This window comes from Panthera onca, chromosome A2 (genome assembly GCF_046562875.1).
Source record: "Panthera onca isolate mPanOnc1 chromosome A2, mPanOnc1 haplotype 2, whole genome shotgun sequence".
In the NCBI taxonomy this organism is placed as follows: domain Eukaryota; kingdom Metazoa; phylum Chordata; class Mammalia; order Carnivora; family Felidae; genus Panthera; species Panthera onca.
In genome coordinates this window covers 63505824-63523194 of record NC_138340.1, presented here as the reverse complement: position 1 = coordinate 63523194, position 17371 = coordinate 63505824, and the positions used below count along the sequence as shown (strand labels likewise).

At 51.6% G+C, this 17371-nt stretch overlaps 1 protein-coding gene across 1 annotated transcript in view; it reads right to left on the bottom strand.

Annotated features, from left to right (window-relative positions):
* The window catches only part of LOC144613854 (ATP-binding cassette sub-family A member 13-like), a 45725-nt gene that overhangs the window by 4917 nt on the left and 23437 nt on the right, over positions 1 to 17371 (bottom strand). Inside the window, exons 5-10 of the mRNA XM_078435475.2 lie at positions 16396 to 16559; positions 14495 to 14625; positions 10136 to 10269; positions 6486 to 6650; positions 4377 to 4576; positions 445 to 572 (exon numbers count right to left, since the gene is read on the bottom strand). Of these exons, the coding sequence (XP_078291601.2) occupies positions 445 to 572; positions 4377 to 4576; positions 6486 to 6650; positions 10136 to 10269; positions 14495 to 14625; positions 16396 to 16559 (922 nt within the window). The remainder of the gene's footprint in view (positions 1 to 444; positions 573 to 4376; positions 4577 to 6485; positions 6651 to 10135; positions 10270 to 14494; positions 14626 to 16395; positions 16560 to 17371) is intronic.

Sequence of the window (17371 nt, the reverse complement as noted above, 5' to 3'; positions counted from 1 at the left end):
TTATAGGGGGTTTTACTCCAGAAGCAACATCTGTCCTCATTTATTTGTCCACTGAGAAGGCTCCAGTCTACCTGGTGTCACTTTGGACAACACCACTGGTCAGCAGAAGCTCAAAGAAGGGCTTTCCAGGGAGGACAGGAAGGTATTCCCTCTGCCCAACGCCAAGGAGCAGGAGTGGGGCCAGAACAGCGATCACGCACACGTGCACTCTGGTGCCTTTCCAGCCTGAGCACCACAACAGCGGACGAGGGCGTGAGTGGTGCTAGGAAATTTCCAGAAGGACGCAGAGCTCACTGTCGCGTTTCCAGCACCCCAGATGCACCAACACTGGGGCCCCTTCCCTCCCAGCTCCGCAAAGGCGTCGGGCGAGGTCAAGTCTGCTTTTCTGCCAATGTCACGCAGGCTCCCAGCAGGAAGGTGACAGATGACCCCACACCAGTTTACCTTGGACAAAACGTAAGCGCTGGGCTATCGCGTTCCTGAGAGCCCCGTACAGCGGAAGCAATCTCGTCCGAGCCGGCCACGGGGGCAGGTTTCGAAGAACATTCTCCAACTTCTGTAGATACAGTAATCTGGGGGCAAAAATTAAAAAAAAAAAAAAAAAGATGAAGATGGGCGCAGGGTGCCAGCCGGGGACATAAAGTTCCACTCACGGAAAGATATCCCCCTGCTTCGGGAGCCGTCTTCACAGACCAAAACCCCGGCTTCACTGCAGGTGCACACAGCAGGCTCTCAACGGGCTGAGTCGTGGGACTGAATGTGGATTAAACATTCTCTTTACCCCCAAACAGGAAAGTTCATTCCTACCTAGTAGCATGCGGCAGAGGCCGGAGGTGGAATAAAGCCTCAGGTGAGATTTAAGAGCATTTGCCTGGGGGCACATGGCAGTCGGTGAAGCGTCCAGATGAAGCGTCCAACTCCGGCTCAGGTCATGATCTCAGCGGATAGAGCCCGCATGGGGGCCTGCGCTGACAGTGTGGAGCCTCCTTGAGATTCTCTCTCTCCCTCTCTCTCCGCCCCTCCCCTGCTCACGCAGTTCGTGAGTTCGAGGTCATGGCTGTCAGAGCGGAGCCTGCTTCGGATCCTCTGTCCCCCCCACCGTGTCTCTCTGCCCCTCCCCACCCCCGCTCTCAAAGAGAAATAAACATTAAAAAATAATCATGAAAAATAAAAGCATTTGCCCGGAAGCCTCCACTTATCAGACAGAGGAAATTATGTTAAAGAGTGTCAGAACATCAAGATGTGAGTGGTGGGGGAAGGATCCATCAAAAGCGAACTAGCAGCAGCTGTAAGATTCTCGAAGGTCCAGGGAGGACCGCCAGCCAGGTCGCTGGGTACCAGCGAGGTGGGGAGAGGAGGCAAAGGGGAGTCCACTCTCGCAGACACAGGAGCAACCCAGGCGACCAGCTGCAGAGAAGGCAGGCAGCGGCTGCCTTCTTCCTTCCTTCCTTCCTCAGCTTCCCTGAGAAGGCAGGCAGCGGCTGGGGGTAGGGAGGGGGCGAGAGGGGGCAGGGCGGCAGGGGCGGGTGGATGGACAGGCTGTGCAGCTACCCCAGGGAGCCGGAGATCTCTCCCTGCCTCAGGGGCTGCCTGTTGCACAAGGAGGATGCCTCACTGGGGAAGAGGGGAGAAACACCCCAGAGGAGCCGCTGGAAAGTCTGCAACGATAGGAGCTGAAATTGCAAACAGATGTGGAAGCAAAGAGCCAGATGGGGAGTCACAGTGGGGGGGTGGCAAGTGCCCCAGCAGGCGGGCACCGACCCTCAGGCATCTATGCAAGCACACGGAATCCTCCGTGAGCTGGAAGGAGAGGCCCAGATGCTGCCGGGGGCACCCGTGCCAGGCATCTGTGGCCGCAGCCCAGTGACAGGTGGCACATGCCCCCCCACCCCCAGCCCCGGCCCCACCTGGCCCCGTGCCCACGCCGGCTGGCCTCTCCCGCATCTCATCGCCCTGGGGCAGGAGGTCCTGCCTGTAAAGCCGGCATCCTCGGTGCCCGGCACAGGCATGGGCCGCAGGGTTTCCCACTTCTTCTGGCTGGAAGCTGTGACTTGGAAGAGAAAAGGTGTGAGCAGCTGCCAAGAGCAGGCTGGAAGTAACGAGCTGCAGCGTCCTGGACCACAGGCGTCAGACGGGGGCTGCGGGGTCCCACTGAGGGCGGTGCGGGTCTCACGAGGACCTGGAGGAGGAGGCCGTGGGCGAGTGAGGGACTGACACACGGAGGGGCGTAAACTAAAGAGCAGCCACGGATGGACAGGGGGAGGCAGCCCCAGACACAGGTCTGAAAGAAGGACAGAGAGCGACAGACGCAGCTAAGGACGTGCTGGAGGGCGCCAGGAGGGGGCGCCAGGAGGGGGTCAGATGCGAATGCACAGCACAGGACAATGCAGGGATCTGAGCCACGGTCGCTCACGGGTGACACCCGCCGCTGTGGGGCTCACGTCTACACCCCAGGAAGCAACCCGCTGCAGATACACAGGCTTCACAAGACATGAAAGAACCTAGAAGATCTGTAGGAAACTCAGTGAGCCTGTAAAAGGGAGGATGGAGGGAAGGGAGGTGAGTTTAGGAGAGAGAAGACAATGCTGGGCGAGGTGTCGGGAACGGGCTGGCGCCTGTGAGCAGCGGCTAAGTGTGCCATGTTCCCACCACGGGGTCTCCCTGCCGGGTCCGCCGCAGCCATCCAAGGGGGACAGATCCTTCCTTACAGCTGAAGGCACGGGGCTCCTGGGGGGTCTCGTGTGAACCCTGCAGCGGACCAAGAGCCCGATAACCAGAGAGGCACCATCAGGGTGGGGAGGTAGAAACCCGACGGCCACTAGTGCGAGGGTCACAGACGGCCATATAACAGATGTGTGTGCACAGACAAAGGGAGGCTTGCCCAGCACACACAGCAGCCGGTTCCCACCCTGAGTGGGGGCAGGGAAAGCACAGGCTGTGCACACCTAATCCTCCGAGGGGGTGCAGTCCCTCACGTCTCCGATCCCTGAAGGAGCTAAGAGCTGGCGTCTCCTGGGGCTCTCTGTCCCCTGGGCCAAAATGCCAGGGCGTGTGTGGGAGGGTTGTAGGGCCATTAAAGTGACCTGCTCCATCGCTAGTACCAGGGCAATCCCTAAGGTAAATCAGGAAAGTAGACCTTCGACAACAAGATCCTGCTTCCTCGACGGGTTCCAGAAAAAGGCAGAGGGGGTTGGAAGTGCAACCAGTTATGCACGTGTATGTCACGTAGGTCATGAGAACACGACATTGCCCGTGCAGTTCTGATCACACAATCCTCCCTTCAGGAGGCACAGGAGCAAAACTTTCCACAACCTGTAGCTTGAAACGAACCCTTCTGAGACAACATTGAGAAATCTTTTGCTCTCCTCCAAGGAGAGTCAATGCAGGATTGCAACCAGGTCAAGTTACCACCAAGGACGGGACCCACTGAAGACAGAGATCCAGTGTCGCAGCAGAATTGACAATCTGTGAGTCAATTCTGCTGATCTCAAAAACGAAGCAGCCACAAGATCTACCTTCTCCTGCTTCCGACATATTTCTGGATCTTATGAGAATATGTTGACAATACAAAATTTCAAAAGAGATATGAAAACAGTTCCTTACATGAAAGGACCTCTAAAATGTTTTTGCTCATTTTAAAAAATTTTTTTAGTGTTTATTGTTTATTTTTGAGAGAGAGAGAGACAGAGAGAGACACACAGAGTGTGAAAGGGGAGGGGCAGAGACAGAGGGAGACACAGAATCCGAAGTAGGCTCCAGGCTCTGAGCTGTCAGCGCAGAGCCTGACGTGGGGCTCGAACTCATGCCGCGAGATCATGACCTGAGAGGAAGTGAGCCGCTTAACCAACTCAGCCACCCAGGCGCCCCTTGCTCATTTTTTTTTAATTTTTTTTAACGTTTATTTTTTTTTTTTGAGACAGAGAGAGACAGAGCATGAACGGGGGAGGGTCAGAGAGAGGGAGACACAGAATCTGAAACAGGCTCCAGGCTCTGAGCTGTCAGCACAGAGCCCGACGCGGGGCTCGAACTCACGGACCGCGAGATCATGACCTGAGCCGAAGTCGGCCGCCCAACTGACTGAGCCATCCAGGTGCCCCCCCTTGCTCATTTTTGAACAAATGTCAAAAGCATAACCTGAAATCCAGACACCTTCCCAGACACGTCTCTCCCTGGGTGGTTTTCTGCATCTGAACTGATGGGACAACCACAAACAATTCTGGATGGCCCACTATACAATTGCGTCTCCCAGCTGCTAACTGGAAATCCTCCGTGGAGCCGCAGTTTTATGGAATTCTTCTGTCCCTGTCTCATCGTGCACTCTGTAACGTTCCGGGTTGCTAGCCCAACCAGTAATCAAACAGGAAAATATGTCTTACGTCTTTGGAGATGAATGGTCGCCGCTGGGGTCATCTGCTGCCAAGCCATCGCTCAGGATGAGAAGGAGAGTGTGCAGGGCTTCTAGCACCTTCCGGGGCTCGGTCTCTTCCACAAACCGATCGCTGAGAGCCTCAAGGCTGCGGGCAGCCCCTTCGAGCACCTTCTGAAGCAGGCTGCCTTTTTGCCACTGATCGAACACCTTCACATTGGGAAACGAAAACACTATTATTAACAATAACGCGTTGCAAATGATGGCATGTGCGTAAGAAATATTAACGGGGCCTTTGAGAGGACAGACAGCCCATTTTTACGATGCTGGCAGACTGGAATGTCTGTCAGTTGCCTTACAATTTAATTTCTGTTCAGAACTGGAAGATGAATCGCCATTGATGGAGGCACACGGCCCTTTTGAGGAGGTGCCATCTGTCCTGCCATCACCCACTGCCATTTTTCAAAAGAGAAGGCGACAACACACATCGTTGAACAGGACCCGGATGCCCCAAAAGCGAAACTGACACGTTTGAAATGCGTGCCATGGTGGAAATACGTTGCCATACTTAACGATTCCGTTGTAACGAACACAAGGTTACTAGGTACCGTTCTGCGTCGCGGACTCGGGGATCACGATACTACAGGCAATTCGTATTGCGGTTTCCCATCGACGTGCCAACAGAGACGCTGCGTGCCCACGTCACGAGCATCGTGAACACTCGTGTGTGCTGAATAACCCTTCATTAACCACGGGGGCAGGCCGCCCAGACAATGCACAAAGTGCACGTGTCACCCAGCATGCTGGCGCTGGTCGGCCCGACGCTGGCCCTCGACCCTTTCCGTGCCAGATACGCGGAGTGCCACCCGGTGGATAACCACGCCTGCACTTCGGTAACGATCTTGTATCTACTATTGGAGATTTTGACCCTTGTCAGTAATAGGTATTAGGAAAAAAATAGACCAAGATACGTGTCCTGTGAGGAAAAGGTAACGTAATGTCCAGTAAAGTGAATGGAGGGTACTGGCACCCAGGCCCTGCTTCACACCATATCCACGGCTCGCTGAAGAACACCCTGCCGGGAATTCGCCAGGCCCCCCCACCGGCCTCCAAGCTGTTGGTATGTGATCACCCCCGCACTCCGAGCCACACCATCGCATCCACGTGGGAAAGCAGGCCACCGCCTCTTTCTCCCTGTTTGTCAACACAAGAGTAAAGGGCCAGGCCGTGTGGCACCCAAGCCCTCCAGGGGCAGGAGCCTAGCATCCGAACGCCCACAGAGGGCACCTGGCGGCCCCGTGGAAATCCCACAGGCCAGAAGCAGACTTTTCCCATCGTGAGCACATGTGTGTCTCAGTCCAAGACAGGCTTTCTGGTGACATTTGTGTGGACACATCAGCGAGCTGAGGCCGATGGGTGCACGTGGGAGAAGGGCACACCATGGGCAGGACACACGATGAAAGAGGGAACAACGTATGGGGAAATCGAGAGGATCTGCGGGCTTAAAGCTTCGGTGAGAGAGAGCAATGAGCCGCATAGACCTGCGTGGTACTCCAGTCCACACTTACACCGCGTGTTACCTGCTCCACTAAAACTGAAGGGGCGCCAGGGCGGGGAGAGGGGGTTGGTGCACACAGGCAGTGAAGCGTCCCAGTTCGGCTCAGGTCATGATCTCACAGTCTGTGAGTTCAAGCCCTGCGTCGGGCTCTGTGCTGACAGCTCAGAGCCTGGAGCCTGTTTCCGATTCTGTGTCTCCTTCTCTCTCTGCCCCTCCCCCACTCGTGCTCTGTGTCTCTCTCTCAAAAACAAATATTTTAAATAAATAAATAGGGGCGCCTGGGTGGCTCAGTCGGTTAAGCATCCAACTTCGGCTCAGGTCTTGATCTCACCGTCTGTGAGTTCGAGGCCCGCGTCAGGCTCTGTGCTGACAGCTCGGAGCCTGGAGCCTGCTTCTGATTCTGTGTCTCCCTCTCTCTCTGCCCCTCCCTTGCTCACACTGTGTCTCTCCTCTCTCAAAAATAAACACAAATACTAAAAATAAATAAAATCGAACAATGAGAGACAGGGGAGGAGAGGGATCGATTCGGACATGCCGAGGGGGTTCACAGTGGCACCGCACCTGCTTGTAGACTTCCAGCCAGCTGACCGCGTGCACCAGGTAGTCTGTGGCCGCTGACCAGCGGGGGTGACAGTCTCCAGGGTGACCCTCTTGGCCAGCTTCGTCCTCGGAGGTTCGGGACAAGACGGAACACACGATCCGCTCCAAGGTCCCATCTGTGGGAATCTGGCAACAATATGAAATACATTTACAAGTGCGCTTTTTTCCAGAATATTCCTTTCTACGAATACTACCACCGCCTTGCCAAAGGAAGGGCTCTGGGCTTTGCATGACGGGAGAAGTTAACAGGTTGATCAAGCGGCAGTTATATTGTTGGCGTGGAGGGAAGCCTTTTGGAACTCTGTTTTTCACGAAGGCCCACAAGCCATGGGAACAGCGGTTTCTCTGGTTGGAGGACACAGGGTGACTCAAATATTGCTCATTTGTACTCTCCGGCCAAAAGCAAACAGGGGCCAGCCCGGTTCAGTGGGCACCTTGGCCTGCCAAAGCCGCTTTGCCGGAAACATTTTCTCTTCTAACTTCATCCGTCAAAGACGATTCAAACTGGAGTTCTGGGTCAGAAACAGTGTGACATTTTGGAACCATATCTCCTTTATTTCTGTAAATGAACTTCTGGTTTTTGGTTTTTTGTTTTAATTTATTTTGAGAGAGTGTGTGTGTGCAAGTAGGGGAGGGGCAGAGAGAGGGAGAGAGAATCCCAAGCAGGCCCCGTGCTATCAGCACAGAGCCTGACACGGGGCTTGATCCCAGAAACCGTGAGATCACGACCTGAGCCGAGATCAAGAGTCGGACGCTCATCCGACTGAGCCCCCCAGGCGCCCCGTAAATGAACTCCTACATGCAGTTTTTGCAATGTCGCTCTGTAAAAATACCTACGTGTGTGGGAACGAACGACGTTCCAGTTACACAGATTTACAATAACTTCAGGGCCACGTTTCAGAAACTCTACTGATGGCAACAGTGAAAAAACATCAACGTCCCAGGCCTGGGTGGGTCTGTCAGCCGAGTGTCCAACTCTTGCTTTCAGCTCAGGGCTCAATCTCACGACTGTGCGATCGAGCCCCACAACCTGTTCTGTTCCGACAGTGCGGAACCTGCTTGGGATTCTCTATCTCTCTCTCCTTCTTTCTCTGTGCCCTTCCCTGTTCTCTCTCTCACTCTCAAAATAAATAAATAAACTTTAAAAAAAAAAAAGTATTCAACCCCATTTGGTTCCTTTGTGGTCCCCTTGGGGATGCAGAGAACTAATACTCAAGTCACAAAGCCACAGCACCTGTTAGGGAAACAAGGCCCCGTCCCCTCTCCCAGGACTCGCAGGGGCTGTGAGAGGTAGATACACCAATGTGCCTATCACAGGTCACCCAGGAGAGAGGGCACGAGAGTTCCACGGGCCCGTGAGAGATGATCGAGCTGTTTGCTCAGTGGGGAGTGGAGAAAGGAAGAGAGAAAGATCCCTCTGCTCTGGGGGCCGCATAAGCAGAGGCCCAGAGTGGCAGCGCCTGCAATCAGGCAGGCCCAGGGCAGGACCCAGGAAACCATCACGATGCTGGCTCCTGAGGGGCCCTCCGTGGGGTGGGGGACAGGGTGATGGTCTCCCAAGGTGCTCACATGTTAACTCCAGAACCTGTGAATAGATTAAGAGTGGTGTTGGCCAGTTGCCTTAAGGTTGCTAACCAGCAGACCTGGAGACGGGGAGATCATTCCAGATTATCCACGAGCCCCATGAAATCACAGGGCCCCTTCAATGTAGGAAGGAAAGGCAACCAAGCCAGAACTGACACATTCTGAGAAAAACTCAGTCCACTATCGCTAGCCTAGGGAAGGGGCCCCGAGCCACGGAGCACAGAGGCTTCTAGAAGCTGGAAGAGCAAAGAAACAGCACCGGGGGACACAGATTTTAGCCCAGGGAGACCTGTGTGAGACTTCTGACTCCCAGAGCCATGTGGTAATGAATGTGTGCTGTGTGGGGCAACAGTGGTGGTGATAACTCGTACCAGCAGCCACAGGAGACTCCTACCCGTGACATATGCTCTGTGCTGTCCCCCGACCGTTTTCCTTGTAATTCTAATCTCAAAATAGTTGCCTTTCTTTTTTTTTCTTTTCTTAATTTATTTACTTTCAGAGAGAGAGAGAGAGAGTGTGTGTGTGCAGGTGCACACACAGTGAGCCAAAGAGGGGCAGAGACAGAGAGGGAGAGAGAGAATCCCAAGCAGACTCCTCTCTGTCTGCGCAGAGCCCGACATGGGGCTTGAACTCACGAACTGTGAGATCGTGACCTGAGCCGACATCAAGAGTCGGACACCTAATCCCTGAGCCACCCAGGCACGCCTCAAAATACCTGCCCTCTCAAGGTAAACGTTCTTTGTAATTTGATGAGAAAACGGGGTCGGGAAGTACGGACAATACGGGAGTAGAGTCAGCAGCTGGGGCGTTCCTATGCCGTCTACAACAGCGCCCACGAAAGACGCCAAAGGGCACAACTCCAAGTCCCACGGGAGAGAGATGGTTCACGAAATTGCACCAGATGTGACAGAGGAACGGAAAACCGCGTCTCCCGGCCAAGTGTAAGACCTGCATGGCAGAAGGAATTTTCCAGCCGCCTCGCCACTCAGCAGTTAGCGGCCGTGCCTGGCTGAGGCCAGGGTGACATCCCCAGATTCGCCGCTCAGACCTGTAACCCAAAAGTGAAAAGCCAACGGTAGCTCGTGTCAAGGTGAACACCATGAGGGAAGTGCCAGGTCATGGGAACTCAGGAAAGCGAGTGAACCCCACGCCCTGAGCACAGACCGAGACCCTAACAGGAGGGTTCAGGTCTCATCCAAACTGTCAGTCCCTCAGCCCTGACCCAGGGGCTGCACCAGAAAGGCCCTCACGCCGGGGGCATCCGTGCAGCAAACAGAGACAGAGGTACAGTTCTGGGGTCCTGCACCACGCAGAGCAGAAGTGTCCGCGCCAGGGACAAAAGGAAGCCGTGCAGGCGGAGCCCCTTCCAGAACACAGTGTGCACGGTGGAGGCCCCTATCTGCTGAGTCCAGGGGGCCTGTGACCTTGCGGGTCCTGCCGTCCCGGTGACAGCATCTCAGCCTGGAGAGCAGTCGTTTCCTGCCCCCTCGTTCCCTGCCGCCTCAGCTGCAGAATCTCACTCCCTCCCCCAGCCTGGCTTCTCCCCGCGGCCAGTGCCAAGAGCGAGAATCACTTCCTACTACAGTCACACCTCGGTTTCCCAGCCTAATTCGCTCCGGAAACACGCTTGTCATCTAAACACTTGTATATCAAAGCGAATTTCAAGAACCATTGGCTCAGTTGTGATCACGTGACGTTCGGCATCACGTACGACTCGTGTTGCAAGACATCGCTCGTTTACCAAGTTAACATTTATTAGGAATGCTTGCTTGTCCCATGGAACACTCGCAGAACGAGTTAACACACAACCCAAGGTTTTGCCGTACTTCCAGACTGCCTTTGGGGCTGGGATAAAATGACAAGGTAAGAGGAAGGGACACTCCCAGAAAGGCCAAACCAACAGGGGCCTGCCACGCCCACGAAGCGCCGACGTGCACGGGGCTCTCCGTCCTCCCATCCCACCTCCCACCCACCCTGGGAGCACTCTCAGAGGAGCACTCTCACAGAGAAGCACCAAGAACGCGTACCTCCTGTAGTTCGGCTGAGTAATTCAGGATCTGTTCTGCATGAAGGTCATCAAAACCAAATCGGGACTTCAGGTCAGCCTGGACCTTCTGTGGATCCCACACCAGCTTCTTCAGGGACAAGGTGTATCCTAAGTCTGCAAGACAGCCAACAATTTATGCCATCAGTTGTTTCCACGTTGTGACACATCTGACGTAAATCGGAAAACGACACCTTGTTCGCTGCTACAAGAAAAGTAAATAAAGAGCAAAGGCTACGCAGACAATCAAGTCGGAAAAGCCAACAGGAGCCAGCACCGGACGCCACAGAGAGCTTGCTGGGACAGCAGGTGCCCCTGGTATTAATGATCGCAGAGTTTCCAGAGCAAACATGACAACCTATGTCAAGAACTTCACGAAATTCAAATCACTGAGCCCGCTAATTTCACTCCTAAAAATCTATCTCAAGAAACCTCATCAGCTGCATGAAGAAAAAGTAATGAACAACAATGCTACCACATTGGTTTTAGACCGATTAAACATTAAAAACCAGGTAAGCATCTAGCATGGGAGAAAAGCGTAAATTACGGTATATTCATAGCATAAAATACCACAGTCTTTTTTTTTTTTTGAGAAAGACAAAGTGCACACGCATTCACGTGTTCATGGGGGGTGGGGGGGGGAGGAGCAGTGACAGAAGGGGACAGAGAATCCCAAGCGGATTGGGGGACAGAGAATCCCAAGCGGGCTCTGTGCCTTCGGTACAGAGCCCGACGTAAGGCTCGATCTCACAAACCATGAGATCATGACCTGAGCAGAAATCCAGAGTCAGACGCTTAACCGACCGAGCCACCCAGGCGTCCCAATACTGCAGTCTTGAAAACCACATTTCTAAAAACTATTTAAGGTCGTAGATGAAAGTTCCCTTAACAGAGTTAATCAAGGTAGAAAACTCATTAGGAGTCACCTGGGGGGCTCAGTCCGCTGAGCATCCGACTCCAGCTCAAGTAATGATCTCGCGGTTCATGACTTCGAGCCCCCCACATCGGCCGGGCTCTGTGCTGTCAGCGCAGGCCCCACTTCGGATCCTCTGTCATCCTCTCTCTCTGGCCCTCCCCCACTTGTACTCTCTCAAAAATAAATACACATTTAATTTTTTTTTAACGTTTATTTTTGAGACAGAGAGAGACAGAGCATGAATGGGGGAGGGTCAGAGAGAGAGGGAGACACAGAATCTGAAACAGGCTCCAGGCTCTGAGCTGTCAGCACAGAGCCCGACACAGAGCTCAAACTCACAGACCGTGAGATCATGACCTGAGCCGAAGTCGGCCACTTAACCGACTGAGCCACCCAGGCGCCCCAAAAATAAATACACATTTAAATAAATAAATAATAATAAAGAAATAAAACTCATTAGGTACCCAAATGATCCCGCAACTCCACCTGGAAATGGCATGCCCGAAATATAATTCCAAGAACTCCCCACCGCCCCCTGAGGCTTGACATAGTTTCTGTGGGTGGGGCCTGACGATGGCAAACACAAAAGCTTGTAAGTTCCGAGGTGAGCCTCCACCTGAAATCTGTGGCGAGACGACTTCAGACCGCGATCGACACGCGTCTGCTCAGTGTCCACACGTGCAAAGGACCACAAAACCATTCTCACGTGTGTGACCCCTCGGTGCCCTTAAAGTGACGCTGTGGGTCAACGGAAAAGGCCCAGTCCTGCCACCTACAAAACAGGCCCAGCCACGGGGAACTTTAGGAAGGTGTTGAAAAAAGCCAGACCCCAGGCATCCAAGACTCCTCACTCTCCGTCTGGCTGTCTTTGCATAAAAGGGGTCAAAGTCTGGTTCTGAGATTTTTAAGCTAGCATTTGTTACGTATCGAGGGCATTTTCCTCGCCAGGTGAGTTGTACACAACACACCAGGCAGGTGCAGTAATATTATCCTCTTTGGGGGCGTAAGGAAGCAGACATCCAGAGCCACGCAAGGTCACATTGCTCGATTTAGTCACGACTCAAACCCAGATCTGATCCCCAGCCCTGAGCTGTAACCACTAATCTCTCCTGCTCTCAGAATGTGTCAGAATTACTCTGCAGAGCTGCAGAGAAGCTCTCCTTGGGGGCAGGGGTCTCCCTACATTGAGTCACCAGCAACAGGGAAAAACCTGGGTGTGACTGGGGTGATGGAGGGCATCATGTTGGGTTGTTCCAAGGAGCCAGAGAAGTCTGGAAGGGCTAGAAATCTGTGTGTAACCACCTCATTACATAGGTCAGGAGATAGACTTCAAGAGTTAGGGGCAGACAGAGAACAGGAACCTGGGCTCCTGGCCCCAGACCTGCCTGCCCCCAACCTATCTTTCATATCTGTGCCAGGAATATCTCTCCACAAAGCATATCTGACTGCTGATCCAGCGTTTTTCTGTGATCTGGCCCAGGGTCTCTTTCTGGATCACCTCCTACCATCACCCACGACCCCAGAAACACTGAACATCAAATACACGGGGAACTTCACATACAATTCTTCGTGGCCATGCTTCCTCATGTCTTTGGTGAAGTAGAACTCATCCTTCAAAACTTCTCCTTGATGCTTTTCCTGAGAAAGATGCAGATCCCTACTCTGGGTTTTGCTTTTTCTTCATTGGCACATCTGTCTCCTATACTAAACATGACTTCCCTGTTGCAAGAACCATGTATTATCCAGTTTTTTATTCCCATTCATGGAATGGTGTTTGGTTCCTAGAACATACTCCATAAGCATTTACTGTAGGGGAGAATGAGTGGATGAATGGATGGATGGATGGATGGAAGGATGGATGGATGGATGGGTGTGTGGATAGATGGTTGGGTATCTACCTGGTGGACAGGTGGGTGAATGGATGAATGTGTGGATGGGTACAGGAATGACAGATAGATAAATGTACAAATTATAACTCCATAGTTTGCTCCATGAATCTCCCTTACAGACACAGAAGTAGAGAAAGAGAAAAAGATAACTAAAAGTAAGATATTCAGGTCCAGTTGGCAATTCAGGAAGTAATACGCCAAACAGAGCAGAATAGTGCCTATGGGACTGGGAGGTGGGGAAATGGGGAGATACCAGTCAAAGGGTGCAAACTTTTAGTTATAAGATGAGTAAGTTCTGGAGACCTAAGGTATAGCCAGATGACTCTAATCAATAACAGTGTATCGTATACTTGAAATTTGCTGAGAGATCGTTAAGTATTATCACCAAAGAAAAGGTAACTAACTATGGGAGGTGATAGATGGGCTCGCTGATGCCATTGTGGTACTAACTACACGATGTACACGTGTCTCAAACTGTCACACTGTACACTTTAAACACATACGATTTTATTTGTCAACATAAAATAAATATTCTTTTTCTAATAAAAACTTCTTTTTGAGAGAGGGAGAGAAAGAGCACACACGTGCTAGTAGGGGAGGGGCAAAGAGAGAGACGAGAGAGAGGAGACAGAGAGAGAGAGGAGAGAGGGAGAGACAGGAGAGAGAGAGAGGGAGAGAAAAAGAGAGAGAGAGAGAGAGAGAGGACCCCAAACAGGCTCCATGCTCAGCACAGAGCCCGACGCGGGCCAGATCCCACGATCCTGGGATCATGACCCGAGCTGAAATCGAGATGCTCAACAGACCGAGCCACCCAGGCACCCCTAAGTGTAATAAACACTCAATGAAAAAAAGAAAGAAAGAATATCGTGGGTCAAGAATAGAGCCAAGTAATTCCATCCCTTCCCCTGCAGAAGGGGTTTGTTCATTCAGCTCGTGGGCTTTCCAAATCCACATCCCCCTGCCTCTTCTCGCCAGCCTCACTATTTTTCAAATATTTCTCCCAAATAGGAGCAGAGGAGAGAGGAAAGATTCAAATTGCAGAACGAAGGATAGATCTAACCTTAGAGGACGTCAAAGAAAAGAATTTTAGGGGCACCTGCGTGGCTCGTCAGTTGAGCGTCCGACTCTTGATTTCGGCTCAAGTCACGATTTTGAAGGATCAAGCCCTACATGGACTCTGCACTGAGCCTGGAGCCTGCTTGGGATTCTCCCCCTCTCTCTCCCTCTTGCCCAGTCGCTCACTCGCTCTCAAAATAAATAAACATCTTTTTAAAAAGAATCTTAAGATCACCTATTTCCTAATCAAAACTAGCCCATGTATTAGCAATGGCCACAGAATTTCAACAGTGGAAAGTCAAATGCAGTTCGGAGTTCCAAATTTCCAGTCTCCTTCTCCCTTTTAACAGAAACAATGGGATCCTTTGGCATTTGACATTTTCATTAAGTCGTTTCTTGAACAGCATCTCCGCTCTGTGCTGGCTATCGACAAAGTTCACTAGGGAAACGAATTTTCCCACGAGCTCTCAGGCCCACCTACCAGGGGTGGCCGCTCCCTGCTCCTGCAGAAACGTCAGCATCGAAAGGGTCACATTCAGCGTGATTTCGGAAACAGTGGAAAACCTGTGGTCGAGCGGCAGCCAATCTAAATCTTCCAAAGTTGCCAAGGAACTGCAACGAAAATAAAAGCAAAGGGAGGTGAGCCAGCTCAGCACACGGGGCTGCACCGACTCACGCCCGCCAGCCATGTCAAAGCCCTTTGCGGGATGTGGCCCACCACTGACACACAGGCATTCACCGTGGCTTCAAATGCCACCCTACACACCCTGGGCTGGGGACTAATGGTCACCTGGCACAGCTGGCCAGGGTCCAAAGTGCTGTCATCTCAGCAAAGCAAATGGACAGGCAGGCGGGCTGCTTCACGTTCAGATCATCGTTTACAATTTGGAGGTGCCCTCCTGGAACACCACGTACCCCATCCCCCACTGGGTGCCCCTGTGGTCTGAATAAGTCAGGGGCACGATCAGTGGTCACCAGCCTGTTTCACAGAACAAGGGGCTTCAGGGAATCCACATATAAATTGTGCTGATTTTATTCTTTAAATATCTACATTTTATAAGGATATATTAAGTATAATTACAAATAATCAAGCTTGGGGCATCTGGGTGGCTCAGTCGGTTAAGCATCCAACTTCATCTCAGGTTATGATCTCAAGGTCCGTGAGTTCGAGCCCCACATCGGGCTCTGTGCTGATAGCTCGGAGCCTGGAGCCTGTTTCAGATTCTGTGTCTTCCTCTCTCTCTGCCCCTCCCCTGCTTGCACTCTCTCTCTCTCTGTCTCTCCCCCTCTCTCAAAATTAATAACATTTAAAAAATTTTTTTTAAATGGTAGTTGTTCTTTGTGGGTTTATTTAATCATTGAAGTATAATGAATACACTTCATGCAGATTTTCTTGGTATTGTGTCACCAAAGCAAAACAGAGGAGTAAAATGAATGCCGGAGCTGATAGGGTTCAACAACATTCAGCAGTAACCTCTAATTTGGAATTCTGTCTCCAAAGAGCCCGCTCGCTGCCCGTGCTAACACATTCAGGGCTTAGAGCAAGGATGCGTGTAGAAGCATACCCACTCTATTCACATACAAAAGTTATAAATCAAACCAACAAACTGTCAAATATATGCTCCATTGTCCTACATTGACAAATACGCCTTCATAACAACTTGGAGAGCCGTGTCCAAATTTAGAATTTTCCAATCCTCTGTCAAAATAAATAAATAAACTTTTAAAAAGAGGGATGAGGGGCTCCTGGGTGGCTCAGTCGGTGAAGCATCCAACTTCGGCTCGGGTCACTATCTCACGGTTCATGGGTTCGAGCCCCATGTTGAGCTCTGTGCTGACAGCTCAGAGCCTGGAGCCTGCTTCGGATTCTGTGTCTCCCTCTCTCTCTACCCCTCCCCGTTCATGCTCTGTCTCTGTCTCCCAAAAATAAGTAAACGTTAAAAAAAATTTTTTTAATGATCATTTAAAGGGGTGCCTGGCTGGCCCATCAGTGGAGCATGTGACTCTTGGTCTTGGGATTGAGTTCGAGGCCCACATTGGGTGTGGAGATTACTTACAAATAAAATCTTTACGTCATAATAATAATAATAACAATTAAAACTACAGGAATATAGGAAACGTTAATGATGTAATGTTAAATTGCTTCGATCGGGGGGGAGTAGGCTCTGACAACATTACTGCACTTGATAAAATATTCACACAGGTAGACGAGGAGCACCCACAGGGAGGCGAGAGTCCCAGCCAATTCAAGACGCCACGATCCTGGATTTTTTCTTGTATCAAACAAGAGATGTTCCCAGAGATATAGATTTCCCTGTGAAAAAGGTGAGGAGAAAAGACCCAACACACCTGTCATTGGTTCGATTTTTCTCTTGCACTTACTTCAGAGCTGCCTGGAGGAGGCGTATCCCCGTGCGGATGCGGTCTGCGACGCCAGTGTCGTGGGCATACAGTCTCGGCAGCAGACGTAGAAAATTCCAGATGTGGGGCTGCTGGTGGAGCTTTTCCAATTTCGAGATCACCTCCTCTGTCTTATTGAGATCCATCTGACAGAAAAACAATACCAAGAATTTCCCTCTTCTGTGTTTTTACTGTTCCAAACAGTGGGGCTGGGCTGGCTGCTGAAAACTTTGGCCGTAGAGACTCGTGCCCGGTATGTCACTATTTGGAACAGACAAGATTTGAAAATCTGTCCGTTGGGTTAGGAGTTTAAATAGTGTGAAAATAGGGGGCACTGAGTGAGTCAGTTAAGCGTCCGAGTCTTGATTTCAGCTCAGGTCATGATCTCACGGTTCGTGAGTTCACGTCCCACATCAGGCTCTACGCTGACCATGTGGACACTGCTTGGGATTCTCTCTCTCTCTCTCTCTCTCTCTCTCTCTCTCTGTCTGTCTTTCCCCCTCCCCTGCGTGCACGTGTGCCCTCTCTCCCTCAAAATAAATAAATAAACTTAAAAAAAATAAGGAGGGGCGCCTGGGTGGCTCAGTCGGTTAAGCATCCGACTTGGGCTCAGGTCATGATCTCACAGTCTGTGGGTTCGAGCCCCGCATCGGGCTCTGTGCTGACAGCTCAGAGCTTGGAGCCTGCTTCTGATTCTGTGTCTCCCTCTCTCTCTGCCCCTCCCCTGCTCATGCTCTGTCTCTCTCTGTCGCAAAAATAAATAAAAACATTAAAAAAAATTTAAGAAAAAAAAAAAGAATTTTTCGACAACACCAGCCAGGGAATAAGAAACCACGGACCAGATGTTTCTTCTGGATTAAAAAAACAAAACAAAACAAAAAACAAATGAGGGGGGCTCAGAGGGCTCAGCTGGAAAAGCAGGCAACTCTTCATCTCAGGGTGGTGAGTTCGAGCCCCG